The sequence below is a fragment of the Solanum verrucosum genome, unplaced genomic scaffold (genome assembly GCF_900185275.1).
Source record: "Solanum verrucosum unplaced genomic scaffold, falcon-dt-bn FXZP01000051.1, whole genome shotgun sequence".
In the NCBI taxonomy this organism is placed as follows: Eukaryota; Viridiplantae; Streptophyta; class Magnoliopsida; order Solanales; family Solanaceae; genus Solanum; species Solanum verrucosum.
The window spans coordinates 1936299-1957975 of NW_026020110.1; the positions used below are offsets into that span (position 1 = coordinate 1936299).

The window sequence follows — 21677 nt, forward strand, 5'->3', positions numbered from 1 at the left end:
CTTCAAAACTTAAGTCTTAAAACAAAGTTAAAACTTTTGTAAAAGACTTATGAAAACTTGAAATGAACTTCTCTTACTTGACTCTTGACTTCTCTTAACTTTGCTATTAACTGCTCTTGACTTGACTCTTAACTGATCCTTGAATTGAATTATGGATTCAAGGATTATGATTGGTGTTTGAAAAGATCTCATGTTGTTTAGGAAAGATTTTAGATAGATAATCATGAGAAAATATCAAAAATCAAAATTTGAAGGTGGGTCCGCGATGCGGAGGCATAATTAAATTTTGGTTCCGAAAACGTCTTTTGAGGCAGAACATCTCGTGTCAGCTCTGCGACGCGGAGCAGAATTTTTCAATTCTGGGAACAGGTCGTGCGACGATCTCCCATACTCAAATTTCGTCGGACGGAATTTCTTCTTCGTGTTCCAGCCCCAAATCACCCAACCTCGGTTCTTTTTCTCAAATTACCTTTAGATACAGATACCTAGCAAATGTACCTAAGAACCTAACTCGAAACGACTCTATAATGCGACGTAACGAACTCAGAAATTTCTTAATTCATCCCAATTCAAGAACAACATTCAAATTCAAGAATTCATGTCAAGAACATCAACTTTCAAACTCTTTTAGGACGAATTTCGCTGAACTAAACATGTTTGGCGCGTGGGTGAATGAACCCAACGCTATGAGAGACTCACATACCTTGCAGGGCCAACTCCTTGGCGAATCCGCAACCAAAATCAATCGTTCTTGGTGAATCTTGCTTTTCCTCTTCTCCTTTCTCTTGCGTTTTTTCTCCAAAAGCCCTAACTCTATTTCTCAAAAGTGTAAACTAAACTAACTCAGTTTGGACCCCAACTATTTTATTAAAAACGAATTTAATTAATTGGGTAAGGAAAAGACCAAACTACCCTTCAAAAATCCGGATTGGGCATTTCCTTATTCGAGTATCACAACTTCCAAAGGGCATAACTCACTCATAGAAACTCGGAATCATGCAAACTTGGCGGCGTTGGAAAGATCATTCCAAGAGCTTTCCAATCATATCTGGAACTACACGTAACTCATCCTGATCTAGGAGTTATGGTCGTTTGAAATTGACCAAAAAATTCACTTTAACTTAAATTTTCCAGATTTCCTTATACTTTCCAAAAATAACTATTTCCAGATTTTAAACTTCCTTCTAGTTCTTTCTAGTTGCGAGATGTTACATATGACCAGTCCAAAGTTCATAAGGTGTCAAAGATACAGATTTAGAAAGCACCTTATTCAATATGTAGACTGCAATCAATAATGCATCTCCCTAAAAAGAGATAGACAAATTTGTCTAGGCCATCATTGACCTAGTTATCTCTAATAATGTTTTATTCCTTCTTTCAGCTACACAATTTTGTTGAAGTGTATAAAGAGTAGTTCTGATAATCCCTTTTCAATACATATTTATTTAATTTTTTTGACAAATATTCACGTCCTCAATCAGTTTTTAAAACCTATATGCTTTTATCTTATTTATTTTAAACTTCATTCATATATCTTTTAAAGCACTCAAGTGCTTCAGATTTATGAGAAATCAAATAGACATAACCAAAACACGTGAATTTAAATAAAGTATGTAGCACCAGACCTTGCCCTCACATTCATTGGACCACAAATATCAAAATGAATTAACTGAAGTGGGAACTCAGATCCGCAAAGAATTCTAAGATTCACATGATTCTAGGTGCCATATCGATATCCAAATATGCCTACTTAGATAGCCCAAAATAAAGCAGAAAATTCGTTAGGGTTGTACTTGACATCCTAAGTGCCATATTAGTTAAATATCATTTTGTGCTCTTCTTCCATCTTTTCTATTGAATATTTGTTTGTCAACTCAATTGAGAAGTGGGGCTACAACTACTATTACAAAATCTGCATCATACAAGGGGATATTTTGCAAACAATAACTCATTGCAATTACAAACAATATAGCAAAAGTTAGCTAAGCCAAAGAATATGTCCATCAGTCCATTTGTAGTTGCTTCTCTCAACAAACCAAATGCAATCAGTATATCATGCTTTTGGTGAAATCTCCTTCACTCAATACAAGGCACAGGGAACCTCAAATAACTACAACAATAGGTTCAAAAACAAAGAAACACAACTCCAATTTGGAGAATACTTTATAGAACAAAAAGCTCTTCATTTTAAAAAAAAAAACAAATATAAGACCAAAAATCTGATAAACTGGGTGCAACATGGCTTCTCTCATTCATGGACACTTTTAAGAGATACATATTTTCTTTTTTGATGGAGTGAGATGGGGAGACTTGTTAGGATGCAATAAAAGGACTCTGTTTAATTTACGTATTACGTATTTACATAGGCATGGTAAATTTTCACAAAAGAACATAAGTATGAACCTTATAATACGTCTAACATAAGCAAATGAATGTCCAAGAAAAGCAGCAAGACATTTTCTCTCTAGGAGGGCCACATGTTGATGAACAGGAGAACATGATCTAGATGCACCATCACTCAGTTCATTTGAATTGAGTCTCCAATACGGACAGTTATGAAACAATAAACTGGTCAATTTTGTTGGTAGCGTCATCATGGAATGTGATGGGCAGAACTCCAATAAAAACGTGCTACCAGTCTTGAAGCCACTCTGGAGTGTTAAGCTCCTCCATATCACGATTAGGGGAATGTAGGGAAGCTATGTTCTCATCACCATGGTTTTCCAAGCGTTGACTTATACGAGAGAGAATCTCTGCAGGAACAGGACTTCGATGATCTGCTATTGCTTTCCAATCAACATCAAGAAACCAGGGATGACTTTTAATAGAGTCAACACCTTGGCTTCCGAGTCTTAGCTTTTCATCAACTTGAAGTAACTGGCACAAAATTTATGTCAAGATACTGGAAAGGATACCAAGAAATTGGAGAGCTTGTATAAAAAAAAAACCAATAGCCTTGCTGTTGGTTTGAAGGACAAAAAGAATGGAATCATGGATAAGAAAGTAACGCATTTCTAAGTCATAATATATAATCAGCCATTTTTCCAATTCCAATCCTCTTATGTATAAAGCAATCAATTCTTTTAGACCTGGTGATACCTTGGTAATGAGATCAACAGCTTCTGGGCTGAATATATGTGGAAGTGTCAACTGTCCTTTAGCAATCCTTGCAAATGTAAGCTCACTCTCTCTCCATGATCCGAATGGCATTTCACCTTGTAGCATGAAGTAGATCAATGTTCCCAAAGCCCACCTGCCAATTTCAACTAGCAAATGTCAGTCAAGAATATAAGTTGGAGAAATAGCTTGTGCCACAAAATAAGCACTTGTGATATTTTGAGAAATCTATATGTAGCTGAAGACTCGAAGAAGCATGACATCTCTACAAAGTTGCTTGCTCAAAATAGAAGTGTGTCCAGTGAAGCAACTAAAAGACGCTTCCGAAGACATGGTAGTCAATGCAAGTGTTAGAAGACTTTCCAGTTCTCTTCCCCAGAAGAGGAGGAGGGTAGGGGGGAAGGACACTAGGAAATTTGATTTACTCTTCAAGGAGAAAGCACAGAGGGAAAGTAGGAAACGCTTGAGTAGGTGGCCTTACAAGTCACTCATCATTGTCTTCCAGTTAACTCATTTGCAGCAGCTTCTCCCTTCACAAACTAACCAACCTGAGACATTTGTTCCTTCTAGGGTTTTAAGAATTAAGTTACATTACTTCTACATGTTTTCACTATACAACTTCATCATTTTGAAGCGTGTGGATTGTTTCTAAATGACTTTCACCATGAAAGAGCAACCTACCTAACTTCATTATCTCCTCATTCCAAATCCCAGAAAATAAACAAGAGAAGACCAGACAGGTACGGCTGCAAGTTTGCCTTCCAAACACTGCTCTAACTCGAGTGAATAATCTCTCTCATGAATGAGTAATCTTCATTAGATTAAGAACAATTCTAGAGGCAGTAACGATTCTATTGTGCATGTCTTCAGGGTACAGCTCGGTAACTGTAAAGCTAAACTCATACCTCATGACAATGAGGTCATGGGTAAAATATCTTTTCCCCTTTGATGTATCACACAAAATATATACACATGCACACAAAACCACTCACTACATAGAAGATAAAACAAAATGATAGATTCACATTTGTAATTTTACAGTCAGAAGAGACGGGACACTTATCATTTCAAGATTCACAACTTCCAGATAACTGCCATCTTAAAATAATTACCAAAGCATGATAACTATACACTTCTTTAAAGTTAATCAATCAGACTAAGAATCTGATCTGGCAGTATGTGATGCATTATTAGCCTATAGTAATTATTTCAAACTTTGAGATATTCCAAGGGTAAGAGGGATAAATGGCTGCTGATGCTCGTTAGTGATGTTTGCATCACATCATTATACTCACTGAATCACTTGGATAACCAACTGTATTTTAGACATCACGATAGGCAGAAACCATGCATCTTTGTAAGACTTCTCTTAAGCATTTCAATAATTAGAGCAATTTCAAAATGTTGCACTAATTGCTTTCGATTGCACTTCTTCTCTGTTAAACTAGGTTTCCTCAGAATAGATCCAAGTTGACCAATTCTTTATCTCCATAATAGCAATCCTTTAATTACTGAATTAACTTTTTTCAGTCATATGTAGTACTTGAATAAATTTAGGCCGATAGGGAAGTAGGATTTTACCAGTCAGCAGTAAAGCCATGGCCTTTCCCTTGGACTATTTCTGGAGCTAGAGAATCTGCCATTCCGCATATGGTAAATGTCCTCTCATCCAACTCAGAAGAAATCTTCTTGGCAAATCTGAATTCCACTAGCTACAGAAAATCAATAAAGGAATATCATTATTGAAAAAAAGTAATTATCCAGCAACATACTCTCCAGGGTCATTTAGAGGAAAGAATCTAAACGGTCCCCAATGTACAGTGTAAGGTTTATCTAGGTCCTTAATACGTACCACTGAATACAAATCGTCCCCTAAGTGGCTAAGTATGTAAAACTGGCAGAAAACCTCCATAACCAATGGAGAATTGCAAGCATTTAACCGAGCAGCAGTAAAAAGTAAAATAAGCAAACAAACCAGACTTCTTCTCCATTTGACCTGACTCAACCAAAATGTGGGACAATCAAAAGGACCTTAATTTCATAGAACCTGAAGTGAAGTTTATCTGGCTTATCACTAAAGTAAATTTCTTCAGTAGGTCACAAAACTAAACAAAACATAGAATTATCTGTGGTATTAGTGCTTCTCTTTCCCAGTATATAGAACGAGCCTGTAAGCTAATTTTGCCGTGCAAACTGTTTGGTGAAATTTTTTCGACTGGCAGCATAATAATTTCGGATAGCTCATCTGAATTTCGGTCCTGTTATAAACGGAATTCTATTTTAAAAGTTGGACCAAAATAGTTGTTACCCCAACAGCCCTTCAGAAGAAATAGCTGTTTGAAACGGCTAGAAACGGCCCCCAAAACCCCTAAAATTTATTTTTAATCCACAAGTTTAAGAAATTACACTTTGGCCTTAATTCTCAACAATAAATACCCCATTTTCATTTCACACAAATCTTCCTACAGTCTCTTTAATCTCTCTCAAAAATTGCAGGAGTATTGAAATTTTACTATGTAATTTGCAACTTCCTACTCCATATTGAAATATTTTATATGCTATTAATTATTTGGAAATTGAGAGTGAAATTGGCAACTAGCTTGGGGAATGAACAAGATTCAACTATCAACCTCAATTATACGTGTGTTTGGTACACAGGTTCCATCTCAAAAAAGCAAAGACACTTGTTGGCGGGGGGACAACTTAAACATTGCAGTCTTATTCAGAGATTGGATCAAAGAGGAGAGAAGAAACTTTGGCCACCCAGAGGTTAATGATAAAGATGACACAATTTATAATGAGATCCTACCAATAGGAAGCTGAAACAGTGAATGCGAGGAATTTGACAAAGATGTTCCAATTTTAATGGAAGAGATGCTTGAAACTATAGCACAATTGGAAGGAGTCTCTAAAGTTATGTAGTTTTCTTTTAAGGCAAATTTTACTGAGTTATTTGCAACTTTTGAACTTGAAATACTATTTTGCAAATTAGAAATTGTATAAAAAAATATCAAGTTCAATTTTTTATCAAATAAAATTGGAGGCTTTTAGCCTTGGAATTATTTTTGTTCAAATATTCCTGTGTTTATATACAATTTTTTTAAAGAAAAAAAATTCCCCTAGATCCCATCCTGTCCAGTCCCAACCCACCCCCATCACGTCCCGATACAACCCGGCCCACCAGGCACCGGTATGTGGGCCGGTGCAGTACCCCTTCCCAGTTCCCCGAACCCGGCTCCTTATACTCAATCTTCCCTTTTCCCCTACCATGTCCTGTCCTATCCTGATCCCCCTTACTCGTCCTGTTCCATTCCGTCCCAACTAACAGCCCCACTCTGCAGGCATTCCAAAGGATTCCCTTTATAAGGTTCCAACAGGGAGTTCAAGAGATGAGCAGAGGTATTACTGCTAAAGGATGGACCTGCTATGGCAGTGGGCTAGTAAGAGGTCCTATTGGAGCTCTCATTATTATTTTTGAGCTGCAAATCACTAATCTCACCAACAAATCATCCTTTGAATGCTCCTCACTATTCTAGTACAACCATCAGCTTAACTAAATACGTCAGTATGTCATTGTTCTTCCTCCATTGTAATCCATTATGTATCTATTGACATAAAACATTTTTAGCCGTAAAACATAAGTATTTATCCCTATCTTTATATCTTGGAAGAAAATTTGGTTTCTTTTATTTGTTTTGATTTTTACTTCAGATATGTCACCCACTTGCCTTTTCCCGTTAATTGTAGGGTGTTAAACTGACTTGGACAACATTTGTCCACTTTTTGCATATATAAAGGATACTCCCTCCGTCCCTATTTACTTGTCCATATTTCCTTTTTTAATTGTCCCTATTTAGTTGTCCATTTTGACAAATCAAGAAAGGACAACAAATTTTTTCCTATTATACCCCTATTTACACTTCTTGAAAATTGTAAAAGTGTATGTTGTTTCCCTCCAATTTATTTCACTTGAATTCAAATAAGTGATTGTAATTTTGAAGTGAAAAGTTGTCATAAGGGTAAAATTGTAACTTCACTGTGCTAATCATTGTTGCCTTAATCTGTGTGTCATTTCTAAAGTGGACAACTAAAAAGGGACGGAGGGAGTATTATATTCACTAATCACTAGGATATGTTAAAGATAGAAAAAGTCCCACATCAGTGGTTAATAATATGGGTGGTCTCCTTATAAGGCTTGGACAATCCTCCTCCATTTGAGTTAGCTTTGGGGTGTGAGTTAGACCCAAAACCTAATTTTTATAGTATATATTGAAGACCATAACAAACCTATCACTATAACTAAGGACCATTTGAGGTTTTCACCATTGTTTCACGAAATAGTTATGTAGGTATTATATGTTGGAGTTATGCGGTTCAGTAGCAAATAACAAAGCATGAATCATTATGCAATACAACGATTGTTATGAAATTAAAAAAAAAAAGATATAGATTCTTGTGCAGAGATTGTAATACCAAAGTAAAGATCTAGCTTTATCCTAAGATTGATAATTCACACATTTCGTTATGCAATGTTTTATATTGGAAGCCTATTAAAAATACAAAGATTTAAAAAGGACAGTCCGGTGCACGAAGCATCCGACATTCACACAGAATCCAGAGAAGGAGCGCATCCCAAGAAGGTATAATGTAGGCAGACTACCCTGACACAAGCATCAGTGGTTGATTCCACGGCTCAAACTCACGGACCTATAGATACAGAAAAAGGTTTCCCTTCAATAATGAAGAGATCTAGATTGATATTGAATTTTCTTATACAACAAACCATGCAAGCCTAAATTGTAAAAGAACCTTGTCATTTATAGTGGTCTACATAAGAAAAACTCTGAAGGCAATACACTACAAGAGCAATATGTACCTGGATATGGCCAGTTTGGTCTAACATTAGTACGTCAGGAGAAACACCTCTATAAAGTATGCCATTCTGATAATGGAAGGAATAAGGAAAAGAGTTAAATTCTGAAATTACCATGTGCTTATAATAACTAGGACCAGGAGTCAACTTACATTGTGCAAGTCTTCCAGAGCAATGACAACTGATGCAGCACAGAAACGTGTTGACTCCTCATCAAGGGGGTTGTTAAGTATTGCTACCACAGAGCAAGCCAGGCATGTGTCCAGAACTATGCCAGCATGAATTTCATCAGCACAAGTACATAAAACTTGAGGTACTGAAGCTACTGTATTCATTTGCTTCAATAGATTCTTCTCATTTAATACTTGTGCTTCTTTCCCAAGCATTTTAATTTTCTGCTTTGAAAACCTCTTCAAGCTAAACATCTTATCTGCAGAAAGACGAGAAATTTTTTCATTCCTTAACTGAATACAATCATCAAGATTCTAGTACGCCCACAAACTGTTTCTAAAAGGTATTACTGGTCAGACACAAAGTAAAACCAAGAGAGAAAAGGCCCCCAAAGGAATGTGTTCTGCATATATCAGCATTAAAAACAAAGAGAACTAATGAGGTCGTAACAAAACAACAGACGAAATGCAGAAAAACAACCTGAGTCTCTTAGACGAACTAGGCCAATCTCACTGCAGTCAGTCGAATATAAGCAAGTCTTCCACTCCTGGACAAATAGCTAATTGATTCAAACATCTGTCTATTAACAGGTTTTCTGAAAATACATTAGGAAGAAGTAAAAAGAACCTCACCAAATCAGCAAGCTGCAATCTTTCAAGCGTCAAAGTGTCAAAGCTTTGGACAGATTCTGAAGAGAGAATTGTTTGATGGCCCTTTGCCCTACATAAATGTTTGCAAAACATTTTAGTCATAGATGCAACAAAAAAGTAAAGACTTAAATCACTTTACATCATACATCTATCAGACCCAAAATGTTAAACAAAGAATGCAGACGTCTTTTTTCTTTTGCTTTGGTAACTTCTGTTTCACTAAATTTTTGTCATACCTAAGATCATCCTGTGAGAGCTTTGCCAAAGGACCCACAACTGAATCAAACTTCTCCTTAGTTAAGATAGCGCATACCACATCACCAACAGCAATGACACTCAAAGAGGCAACGTGTTCCCCAAGAAGTGTCCATTCCCCAAAGTAGCTCCCTTCACTCTTCTCGACTGTTATGCTTTTTTTGTTCTGTATATCATCCTGCTTTTGGTTTTCACACAGGACACTTGATGCATTTTCAGATTTTACTAAATCCATGTCAAATGTAATTTTTACAACCCCTTTCTGGATAATGTATAGGCCCAAAGGCTCCTGTTTCTGCAAACAAATCCAAATCATGTGTAAGAGAAAATCACAAGCAGAAGGCAGTAGTCATAAAGAAAAATTATCATTTTAAATGGAGCAAACTGTAAGCAGACAAGGGAAGAAATTTGAAATAGGTACCTCATTTACTATTGTCTGTCCATCAGAAAAGGGAACTTCTGAAACCATATCTGCAATATGACTTAGTTGTAAAATTGTCAATCTTGATAGAAGATCTACAGAACGCAGAAGCTTCAATGAAGACAAATTAGAAAACTCTGACACAAGAATTCCTCTAAAATCTTCTCGTTTAAGTTCCCACAAAATTCCATTGGTGACAGCACGAACAGAAGCTTGGAGTGGTTTATTGTACCTGTAGTAAGACTGAATTCAGCGCAAAACAGAGATAGCCAAAATAATTCTACAGATGATTCAAAGAGCGGAGAGATTAATAAACTGTAACTAATAAACCAGTACTATGGTCTTGCAATATTTATGAACCACACAAGAAAGATATAATGGCCAAACAGGTAAGTCAGGTGATAGGACACAGCACTTTATTTGAAAAAGAGAAGGGACATATTGCCATTGCTGCTTCAGATTGTGAGAGGATACAAAAAGAACTAAGAAAACTAGTATTTTGGTGCAAAGCTCCAGAATAACATAATCTCAAGGTTGATTATTTGTTCAGTATTATACGGCTTTATTTGGGAGTGAAAACTAGAGGGGAATATATAACAGTTCCGCAAATAGACCCTCTAGAACGGTATTTCACTTTCCCCTCAAAGAAAGATATCAAATTTGAATTTTAATGAATTCCAATGGAAAGAACAGAGATCTTACATCAGAGCCAGCTCCCCAAAGGATGACAGCTTATCAGCTGTGTAGTGCTGAAGAACCCTAGGAGCTTCTCCGTTTATCTCATCCTGGCATTTGTAATTCAAAGTTGAAAACTTCAAATTAGATATGATGGACATTAATTGGGACAAGCTTCTTTACATGATAATAATGAATCTGATGGTTTTAAGATTTGGCCAGACTATGGTGAAACCATGCACAGTGAGTTTGATCACATTTAAACAAAATCAAGCGGAAAAACAACTCCCACCTGTGTTGCTAAGACCTCAAATTCCCCACTTCCAACGACATAGAAAGAGTCACATTCTCCACCCTGCAAAACATTGATCGTTTGGTAATACTGAGAATTCTCAGAGTGTCAGAATTTAGTGCACAAGAAATTGTAAGTCTAAGATCACATGTTTCTTCCTCAAACATGAAATATGAAAAATTGAAATCCTCTAAGACCAAAATTACAGGAAAACTTATAAGAATACTGTGCTTTTGATTTTGGAGCTTCTTTAACAATATTATATTGCTGGATCAAAACTCTATCAAGAGAATTTACCTGTTTGACTACAATGTCTCCAACTTGAACCTCAACTCTTTGCATACAATCCAACAAAACTTGACACTGAGAATCTGTAAGCTTTCTAAAAAGAAAATGATCATGCAAAACCCGTTCAATCTGTGCCTGTGAAGCAGAGATGTGATTTACTTTTCAACCATGAGATCAATTAAACTGATAACAATTGAGGGTGTGGGTTATAAGATTCTTTATTTTCCAGAACAGCATATCATACGGAAATAGATAAAGAAAGAACGGTTACTTCTTCTTCCCATGTCTTCCTATGGGCTGGAGATGGGGGAACCCATATCTGCCCATTCTCTAAGGAACTCTCAATAGCACGCAGTCGTGCCCGTGATATATCTTGCCTGGCACGTTGAATCCTAGAATTCCAGTTCATAACTGATGGAGATTCTGATCCAGATAATTCCACAACCTGAGGCAACGGTGGTCGTAAAACAACATCAGAACTTATTGATTGACCAACCGCAACCTGACAGTAAAATAAATGTAATGAGTGAACATTTAAATTACAGAAAGTATAAAATAATTCCGAACAGAGAATATCAAAGCAAAGAAAACATCTTACATTAGCCAATCCATTTACTTGTACAACTATCACGGTAATATCATCTGTGCGAGTTTCATACTGTAGCCAAAGACGGTATGACTCAGCAACAATTGCAGCACAAGCATCACGCGGATCCTTATACTTTGCGACCTACAAGGTCATTGAGAGAATTTGGATTATTAACAGGAAAAACACAAAAACAAACAGAGTAAACACCGTGCTTGCATCATGTCGGCATTCTCAACTGATCTTAGGAGACTTGTTGAGGTGGAACACAGAAATATTACAGACAGAGAAAACATACATGAGAGCAAACTGGTGTTATACAACAGAAAGAACAATATCGAAAAATGATGATTAATAAGCCTACAAGTGTTTAACTAAAATTGTCAGTTAAACACCACGTGTACCCACGGTAAGGCCTAGTGGTTAGTGAAGTGGCTAGGGAACCATGAGGTCTTAAATTCAAATCCCAGGAGACAAAAATTTCTAGGTGATTTCTTCCTATCAGCCCAAGACTTGGTGGATAGAGTTACCCAGTATAGTCGAGGTGCATGCAAGTTGGCCCGTACACCAGCTTATAAAAACAAAGACACAGGATGCCTCAAAGGCTAGATAAAGCCTGTGGGATCCAAAAGACCTTTTTTTCTTAAGAAATTTATCTTAGCAGTTTTTTGGTTTAAACATCAATAAACTGTTGTCAGAACTGTGTTAGTTCAATTGTTTTGAGTAGCACAAATAACTGCTTCTGGAACTCTTTTAAGCAAAATTTATATCATTCCTTTAGTAACAGTGCAGCAGTAGTATCCCCAGCTATGTATTACTTTTTGCCAAGGTAAAGTTATATATATATATATATATATATATCTTCCTGATGCTGTTATTAATACCACTAACTTTATAAAAAAATGTATTAGCAGTAAGAGTATGCTGATATAGACCACTGAGTAAACCAAAAGTAGCTCTCACAGATTGTGTAGAAAGCTAATGAAATCAACTGCTCCTTCTACTTCATTTTTACTCCAAAAAGAAAGTAAAGAAATACATAGCGATATCTACATAATTAAGTATAAAAATCCTGTTCTGCAGACTTTTGCATAGATTAAGGTAAATTTTCGCTTCTGCTACTTTACCAGAAATTGTTTTTTTGAGAAAGGTAACTTATATTATAAACAAAAGAATACACAAGGAGTATTCTAGTAATACTTACATCCAAAAGTTGCGAAAGAAAAAGAACTCCTATGGAGGTCATAAGAACTCTAAAATACTAGGAATATCAGAAATATCCTTCTGATAAATGTTATTGCTACCAAAAATGACCTCATAGATTATGATTACACTACATCTAGTGTTGTCAAAGGAGAAATGCCTGTAAATGTAGCTGCTTTGCTGCCGTTTATGTGCAAAACTAAATGCGAGCTTTAGTGAAGAAGTATAAAGTAATGCATGAGAAAATAAGTATAAACAAACAGCAATTATAGGAACAAAGGAATTGTAGAACTACAGTTAACATTAAAATTGTGACGTTTCAGTTTAAATACCTTCTAAGGTTTTTATTCAGATGAAAAGATGCAGCTTCTGATTTGACTTTCTTTATAATCGAGAAATCCATTATTTATAGTTTCAAAACTCAGCGGATAGTAGGCCCTCCTCTTCTCTTCTCCACTTGTATTTTAGTCATGGTTCACCAACAGAATTCAAACTAGTGATGTGTGTCTACCACACATACAACATTGTACCTTTACAGTTAAACCAAAATCTTGGGGCAGCTTTTAGTTCCAATCTAATGACTAGATTCTTACCGTATAATTTTCTAGTCTTATTCAACTAACATATCTAACATACATTAACAGTTCACATATCAATTCGCAAGCTATATTTATTGACTATTAATGTCTCTTCAATTTTGAAAAACAAAATGTCTCTTCAAGATAGATACTGTGGTGATGAGTGGTGCCTCTTGGTGCCTATATTAAAACATTGGTTGAGTGAGCCCTTATCTTGAACAACACCTAATTTTAGGTCTTATGCACCAATGTAATCCAAGATGAAAAGCGGAAAAAAGAAGTGTTGAGGTCTACTGGAGCTTTAAGCCCAAAGCACAAATAAACCATGAACTTCAATGTAGGAAGTTGCAACTGAAGGGAATGATAAGGAATATATATGCAGTTCAAGAAAATAATAATTATAAACCCAAACAAGCAATAATATGGACAAAAGAAGGAAAAACTACAATTAGGTGAAAGATTTATCGTTTAGTTCTGCTATGTTCAAGACATAATTCATGAACTTTAAGGTGCTCTTTAGTGCCTTGGTAAAGCTTTGCTTAAGCAGGGTGTTGCACACAAATTTTGCATAAAAATGTGGGCTTAAACTTGCCTTGAGTGAAACTGGACAACAATATTTAGTAACCTTCAAAATGAGCCTTTTAGCAACACCAATTATGTCATCTTTTTTTTTTGAACAGGAAAAGAAAAAGATAACATCTTTTACCCTCTAAGTTTAGCTTTTCCTCTATGTCCACATTTTCAAGACTAGGACCTCCTTTGGTCATTGCCATTGCTAACTGAACAATGAACTAAAACAAATGCAAAAAACTTACTACCAGATCTAGAGAGATAGAGCTGATTGGAACTCCATTACATATGAATAAGAAAGTAGTCGTGAATGCTATTAATAACAATTTCTTTGCACGATCCAACAAGGGATTGCTTGGTCGAAAATTGGAAAACAACCTTCAAATCATGTTTTGACTCCCAGCTGGAGGCAATACAATGTGAAAAATTCTTATCTGTCTAAATTTTGATGGACAAAGTGATCGGGTACCTTCCATGATGGGAGGTAGTAGGAGATGTGAGAAAGCTGGCTTGGGCACTAACAGTTTATATATAAATACACATATGAAGACATATATGTGTGGGTGTTCAGACACACAGCAAATATATTGTAGCGCCCGGAAAATTTCAAACACGTGATGGTGTAGAGGAAACAAGTGAATTCCACAGAAGACTAAACAATTGTGCATCTATTTTAACTCAAGCACGTCTATCCGCTGGTCGAATATTCCTACTGTTTTTGAGCTAGTGATCTTCAAATCCTTAACTTATAAACCACATCTCAACAGAGGCTGCCCAAGAGGTGTAATTACCACAACTATCTAACTTTACTGTAGAAATTGCAAGTGATGGCGTAGAAGAAACAATTGACTTATCAATCTGATGATCAATTTGGTTGAACCATTTTTTTGTCACAAAAAGAAGTACCGATGAAACAAAGAAGTAAAAATCTTTAACAGATCTAGGAGAGTGATATGTGAGAAAAAAAGAAGTAAACAATCAGATGTAAGAAAGAATAATTTTTTTTTCTTCTAGATGAATATACGAAGATTCAGAGAAAACAAAGAGAACTAATTGAACTAGAATAAGAGGAAAAAGGAAAGAAAGGAATTTAGACAAAAAAAAATGACCCAGAGAAAGAGAGAGGTGAACCCTTAGGGGTGGCCCAGTGGTTTGGGCTTGGGACTTTCATGTTGGAGGTCTCAAGTTCGAAACCCCTTACTTGCGAAAGCAAGGGGTTTGCCTTCTGGGTCGAGCTCGTCACACCGGGCTTGCCTAGTGCGGGTTACCTCTCCTATGTGGTTTGCGAGCTATTGCATAGGAGCGGGGGTTTTACCCTGTGCGCACCCAAAGGGTAGCGGCTGCGGGTTTCCCTTGTCATTAAAAAAAGAAAGAAAGAGAGAGGTGAGACTCAACAATGTTGTGATATAGTAGATTTAGCAAGACCTTAAAGTGTGATAAAGACGATTTGAATTAATGTTTTAAGTAACAAAAGAGGCTATATTGCACTGGCATGATAACAAGTATACGAGGTGTATTGGAAGTGATCTAAGGGTTAAGGGAACTCAAAAACACAAGTCGAGTTTGGAAGTTTTTCTACGGTTAAGTTTGCGAATGAGCTCGCACAAGGTCCAACTTCAAACATGTTATCTCTCGGGACATAAGGAGTTAAGAGTTGAATTACCTATTAAATTAAAGGTTTACTAGTCTAGTTTCCAAAGTATCAAATCGTTCGCCAATTCGACCTCAATACAAAAAGTTCTTATGTGTTTTACTACAATCCTGCATAGTGCCCAAGCGCATGCGGTGGACACGTGGCACATCCAAGGGTGTCTATAATCAAATCTCAAAAATAGACTTTTTATTCATGTTTCTTCATCTTCTTACCTTGATATGAACCCTAGCAGACCTAAATCCCTCCTCCTCCGTATCTTCAAGGTAAGTTAATCTTCCATGGAGTCAAGTGTATTTCTCATCCTAGCTCATGAAAACATACCTTAGTTATGTGGAGTTCTTGAAGGTTTTTTTTTTTTTTTTTTTTTTGATAACCAAGAAATCCGTCTGTGACCCGTCCTTTGGATCAATCACAGCCTTCTAAACTCGGTGGATAATGGGCCCACCCCTCTACCCTTCTCCACTTAAATACCGGGCTTCGCTTTGCATGGTGTGGGGCTTGAACCTGCGACCTAAGCCACAAATCCTCCACCTTTTGCCACTTGAGCTAGCTCATGAAAACATACCTTAGTTATGTGGAGTTCTTGAAGGTTAATTAGTTTCCCTTAGGGCCCGTTTGGCCATGCGATATGATGTCATGATATGGTATCATGATATGGAATCATGAGATGAAATTGAAGGTTTGTTTGGACATGCGATATGGAATTTTTTTGTTGTATATTTTCTCATAAACATAAAAATCTCATAAGTTGTAAAACTATTAAAATAACCCCAATTGTTTATTCAATCTTATCAAATAAACAAAAATTATGAAATCGCATAATAAATGATTACAAAGTTATTTGTTCTTCAGTTAAATAATTGTTTCATCTAACTTTAATTTAATTAAAAAAAATTGAACATAAATTGTACTTGATATGTTCATATCTCTCAACTACTCTTACAAATAACCTATAAAGTAGAAAAAAAACATACATTAGTTCTTCAGTTAAATAATTGTTTCATCTAACTTTAATTTAATTAAAAAAGATTGAACTTAAATTGTACTTGATATGTTCATATCTCTCAACTACTCTTACAAATAACCTATAAAGTAGAAAAAAAACATACATTAGTGAGTAAATATTAACTTAGAAGTTAAATGCACTAAGATAAAAATTAACAAACATCACTAACTTCTAACTATTTACAAGAAAAATCAATAGTTAAATATTATTGAATAACGAAATTTTAAAAAGTTACCACAAGTTTGAGTCAAAAACACTTCTAATAAAATTTAATCAAAAAAATTATAACTAGTCCACTTGACTAAATATTAATAACTAATTGATCAAATTTTCCTAAATCCTCAATCAATTGGACTTGATATCCTTCAATCATGTGAACGAACATTTTGCAAATACTAAGATTAAGAAAGTGCGGCACCGCCAATGAAAATTGTCTTTTATCAATATTATGCTTAGTCATAAGATTAAGACGTTTTTTTTTATTATGAAAAATAAAAAAAGTATTACTCCCTTTGTTCTCATTTATATTCACCAAATGAATTTCTACTTTATCATTTATATTCACCAAATTTAAAGTGATAATAAATTTTATATTGGTGAGAATAATAAAATTTAAAAAGTAATGATGTCATTATAAATTTTATTTACATATGAAACAAATGGTTAGTAGATATAAATGTGGGGTTGTTTTAACAAAATATAAACTCATGGATCAATTATTGTATTAAAATATCTCAAAGCATGATATGAAATCACATGGTGATTCCATATCATGGTTTTTGGAGAATATGATATCACCTCTCATGATATGAAATCGTGAGATGAAATCAGCGTAAAATCGCATGTCCAAACGCTGATTTCATCTCACGACATCATATCGTGATATGATATCGCATGGCCAAACGCCTACTTAGTGATTTGAAGTGTTTTGAGCTGGATTTTCTTCGAAGTAAGGTATGTCTATTCTCCTACTCCCATAAATGATATTCTAGTGGCCGTTTGAGAATAGTTTACAGGCGAGACTTACGAGATGGTGATCAGAAGCCTATAAGTCCGAGTTTCACCCTTTTCGGTAAATTGAATTATTGAGATTGATATATGTATTGGGTTGTTTTTGGTTGTTACAAGGTTGGAGGGAGAATGAATGGCCTTGTAAGGAAGTGGTTGAGCTGTTATTGCTAACGAGATAGCATAAATATGAAAAACGTCATGAATTGTGAATTTTGCAAGTTTGTCGTTCATCAAGTGTCGTTATCTTGTATATGTGTGGCAGAGTTTATTGGTTAGTTACTAATGTTAGATTATTATTTGTCGTTCTTGTAGATTAACGTATTAAAGGGATGGTCGATCCTTCATAAGTTTTTCTTAATCAAGAATTGAGGTATGATAGACTAAATCCATTCTTCGCCACTAAGACACAACCTCCCTATTATACATCCCCTCTTATATGAATCTATGAGGTCTTATATGCCGAAACGACATAAGCAACTAGAGTTACAGTCAAATCTCTATAGTGGCAGCATTTGTCTGAAAGTTTCATGGCTGCTACAGTGAGGTGTTACTATATATGCATATTGACATTTGACATTTAGCTGCTATAATGATGTTTTGCCTACCACCAACCAATGTCTCACCAAATGCTTCTTCCTAATAAACATGCTCATATGGAAGTTGAGCTGCTATTTTTTGAGATAAAACTTTGAAATTCATTTCTCGAATGTTCATTTCTTTATCTTTAAGCCATATTACTTCAAGTAGTGGATATTTTTGAATCTTTAAACATCTAGGCGGTGGTTCGTCCTCTAAGCTAAATTGTGGTGGTTGCTGGTTTACAATCTATCTTTTACCTTCCTAAAATATGTCCATCTCTTATATAATTTCATCCATCTTAATATTCGACAATCAGAACTTGTTCCAACTTGTTTTGCAGTCATTCTTTGCTTGTTTTGAACAAGTAGTTATTTGTTAGTTTAGAATGTCATCTTTCACCTCGTTCTGGAATCACTTGATTTCGAGTTCTACATCCTTTGTTGTTCTTGAAATCAGACCATCTATGCATTATTTTCTATTGAAGAACTTAATCCTGGTCGATTGGTTCTTGTCAACTCCAAAAATCACATCAATTTGACATGTATCATTTATTTGTACCAACAAAAAATTACAATATCACTCAATCAATCAATTATGTCTCAATTGGGTCAATAAATTACAATATAAGGCATGAAATGATCTAGAAGTACTGAAATTTCCAGAGCTACATTTCCTTTTCTCTATCTTCGGGAAAGCAGTTCAAGAGAATGTTGCCCAAAAGTGAAAATGAGTCGCACTGCTTTTATTCTTCTGGATTGCAAATCTATTAAAAAAGTGTGCAGCATAGTCTTAAACTCGTTCTATAATTTTTTTTTCCCACTAGCATCCTGAACTAATCAACAGGGCTTGATTAATTTGCCCCAACACTGATCTTATGTAGAGTTGAAATACACAAACAACTAAGAGATTGTATTGGATACAAAAGACATCATTGCAGTAATTGTGGAGTCAGGTGCGCAATTTGTGAATAACGTATAGATTTCATCAAATTTCAAATGCCCCCAAAAGAAAAGATGTTCTATTATAAGGAAAACATAAGAATACTTTATGGTAAGCTATTTGTTTTTGTCAGATATTTCCTTTTGTCTGAATATAGTTTTGCCCTGTATTGTTCCAAAATAGGTTGGGGAATTGATGTGTACTGAAGGTTTAGATGAGCTATCCTTTTGTGGTTAGTCGATAAAATATAGTTTCGCGCAGAGTTATTTCTTCCCATATTATGGGTGTAAAAATTGGTCAATGGTCTTGTGGAAGCCTCTAACTAATTTCCAACAGTCTGCACATTTCCTTAATAGTAATTCCGATATGACCAGATAATCACACGTGTCAAGCAAATAGACAAAGTTCTCAAAAGTCCAAAGCACTTTATTTACCAGTACTAAATAACAGAATAAGTTTTAAGTCCACTTGTTGGATAAATAGAACCTAAAGATATAGGAAGTAGAAAGAGAAGGAAGAATTTATTACCATGTCCACCACAGTTTGGCTGGAAAGAAACTCAAATACCCCATCACTGGCAATCACAAAGAAAGGATGATCTGAGGTGAGCTCCAAAACAACAATTTCAGGATTTGCAACAACACCAATTGTCTCAGCGACAGAATCACCTATACTTCTTGTAAAAGCCGTACCAGGATACATCCCATTTTGCACCCACAACCTAGGAGGATCACCATCATCACCTTCTTCAGTGTCCCAACATTGCACATCTGGATTTTTCAATCCTTCAATCTGATCCAGTGTAAGAACTCTTGCTCCACAGAGCTTAACCCGCTCAATCTCATCAGGCCTAAATGGTGTTTGGTCGATTGAAAGGTCAACAGCCACGACTTCATCACCCCGTCTCTCAGCTATAACAGCTCTTGAATCACCGCTATTAGCGACATAAAGTGTCGTACCTCGTACGAGTATAGTAATTGCAGTTGTTCCGCTCATGCTATCATCTATAGCGTCAGCGTGCAACTGCGAGTTGGTCATCAAGAATGCCGCATGACATGCCTCCACAGCATCTAAATGAAATTTACTGTTCCTAAGCAAATTTTCACAAGTTTTATTTTTCGCAAACTGGGAGCATTGAGCTCCATACTCTCCATGGCCATCAAAAACACCAAAGAAATGATCATCTGGACTTGTTCCAAATGGAGTGTGAATGCATAAACTATCTTGATTAGCTTTATCAAGGGCATCAGGATAGTACCCTCTTTGAGATAGGAACGAACATCGTAGTTCATAATTCCCTGATGGAACTTTTACAACCCGTGAACCATCAGGTGGTAAAAATTGTGCAGAGACTCTTGACAGTCTTCTTATACCAATTTCATTATCCCTAGATAGACTTAATTGATTAAGTTGATCTCTAATTTCTCCATCTTCCCCATTTGATGAAGCAGGTGAAAATACAGCAATTTCAGCAGGTTTCACATTTTTAGGCTCTTTAACATCCACATTCCTTGGTGCACAAATCTCCCCAATACAAGCTCTTGAATAAACGCAACCCATAACTATAAACACCAAACCGAGACAAACCCACACCCCAAAACTACCAAATAATTCATCACAAACTTTTTACTTTCAAATAACCGAACAAAATTTTCTCCTAACTTATTAGCAGCACCTCCTTGAGATTGAAAACAAAAATGCCAGAGTAGTAAAGTTGAATCTGAAAAATAGAAAAAAAAAAAAACACTGTCAAACCTGGTTGCTGTCCATTCAAATATAACAAAATTCAACCTCTCCAAGGAAACCCAGAATTGCAATTAAAAATAACTTAAAATTGGAAGCATAAAATGAAAGCCCTGTCACCACTGGTATGAAATTATCAATTAGAGATTACAAATAAGCATAATTGGAAGATTAAAAAAAATTCCCTGGAATCCAATTTGTTGGGTAGTCTTGCTTATTGAGAATAAGAATGAGAATGGAGTAGGTTATAAACAGCATGAATGAATATTTTACTAGTATAAACTGCAATTCTCTTCATATACTACAAGCTATTCATCAAAGTATTCATCAAAGTGTTAAATCTGGATAAGAAATAGTAACAGAGAACATACTGTATTGTAAATGCAATTGAACCAAATGGGTTTGTTCCTTCCTTGTCAAATAGAAATAGATAGATGAACACTGCAAGTAGGCAGAGAGAGAGTGCAGAGAGACGTAAACAGTGCATGTGTGGAAGGGCTTGGCCTGTATCTCTTTTTCACTTCTAGTTGGAACTACTATCACAAACCACGCGCTTTTTTCTACACGCAACTCTTTCTCTTCACTACCAATAAACCCAGCGTGGCCCAATTTTTTGTATTTATTTTCCTTTTATCTTTTTTCGAACCAACACCATTTATAATTTTTCCAAAAAAAAAAAATACTACTCCATAATTATCTAAACCAAATAAATCATGAAACACTCATTATACATTATTATGGTATATTCAAAATGTTGAATATAACTTACTTACATAAATCATAAACTAACTATACATTAACTATATATTCTGATACACCCAAAATATTTTATATAGCTTAAATGAAGTATACATTACGAGTGTCACAACCCAAGACTACACACTAGACGTGACATGGTGCATAGAAGCATAAGCTACGACCTTATCATTTTGCATCAACACACAACAAAAACCAATTTTGGAGGAATCACAATACAAAACGGAACCATCTGAACCTTCCGATAAAGTCAAAACTAGGGCTGAAGTAAGTCGAGTATTCAACTCCTGAAAACTCTTCTCACGAGCTT

At 35.6% G+C, this 21677-nt stretch overlaps 1 protein-coding gene across 2 annotated transcripts in view; it reads right to left on the reverse strand.

Annotated features, from left to right (window-relative positions):
• The window catches only part of LOC125825309 (protein phosphatase 2C and cyclic nucleotide-binding/kinase domain-containing protein), a 532052-nt gene extending 510938 nt beyond the window's left edge, over positions 1 to 21114 (reverse strand). The window contains exons 1-16 of one of the 2 annotated variants that reach the window (XR_007442847.1): positions 20983 to 21114; positions 19397 to 20588; positions 11341 to 11472; positions 11014 to 11244; positions 10752 to 10877; positions 10455 to 10517; positions 10190 to 10272; positions 9488 to 9719; positions 9048 to 9361; positions 8794 to 8881; positions 8642 to 8708; positions 8143 to 8420; positions 7994 to 8059; positions 4699 to 4829; positions 3100 to 3253; positions 2548 to 2877 (exon numbers count right to left, since the gene is read on the reverse strand). Coding sequence is in view for 1 of the 2 variants with exons in the window: in XM_049504653.1 (XP_049360610.1) it covers positions 2632 to 2877; positions 3100 to 3253; positions 4699 to 4829; positions 7994 to 8059; positions 8143 to 8420; positions 8642 to 8708; positions 8794 to 8881; positions 9048 to 9361; positions 9488 to 9719; positions 10190 to 10272; positions 10455 to 10517; positions 10752 to 10877; positions 11014 to 11244; positions 11341 to 11472; positions 19397 to 20428 (3243 nt within the window). In the remaining variant the exon portion in view is untranslated. Of the gene's footprint in view, positions 1 to 2162; positions 2878 to 3099; positions 3254 to 4698; positions 4830 to 7993; positions 8060 to 8142; positions 8421 to 8641; positions 8709 to 8793; positions 8882 to 9047; positions 9362 to 9487; positions 9720 to 10189; positions 10273 to 10454; positions 10518 to 10751; positions 10878 to 11013; positions 11245 to 11340; positions 11473 to 19396; positions 20589 to 20982 lie in introns of those variants that run through there. The other variant, XM_049504653.1, reaches the window with a different exon arrangement.
• Positions 21115 to 21677: the final 563 nt, after the last annotated feature.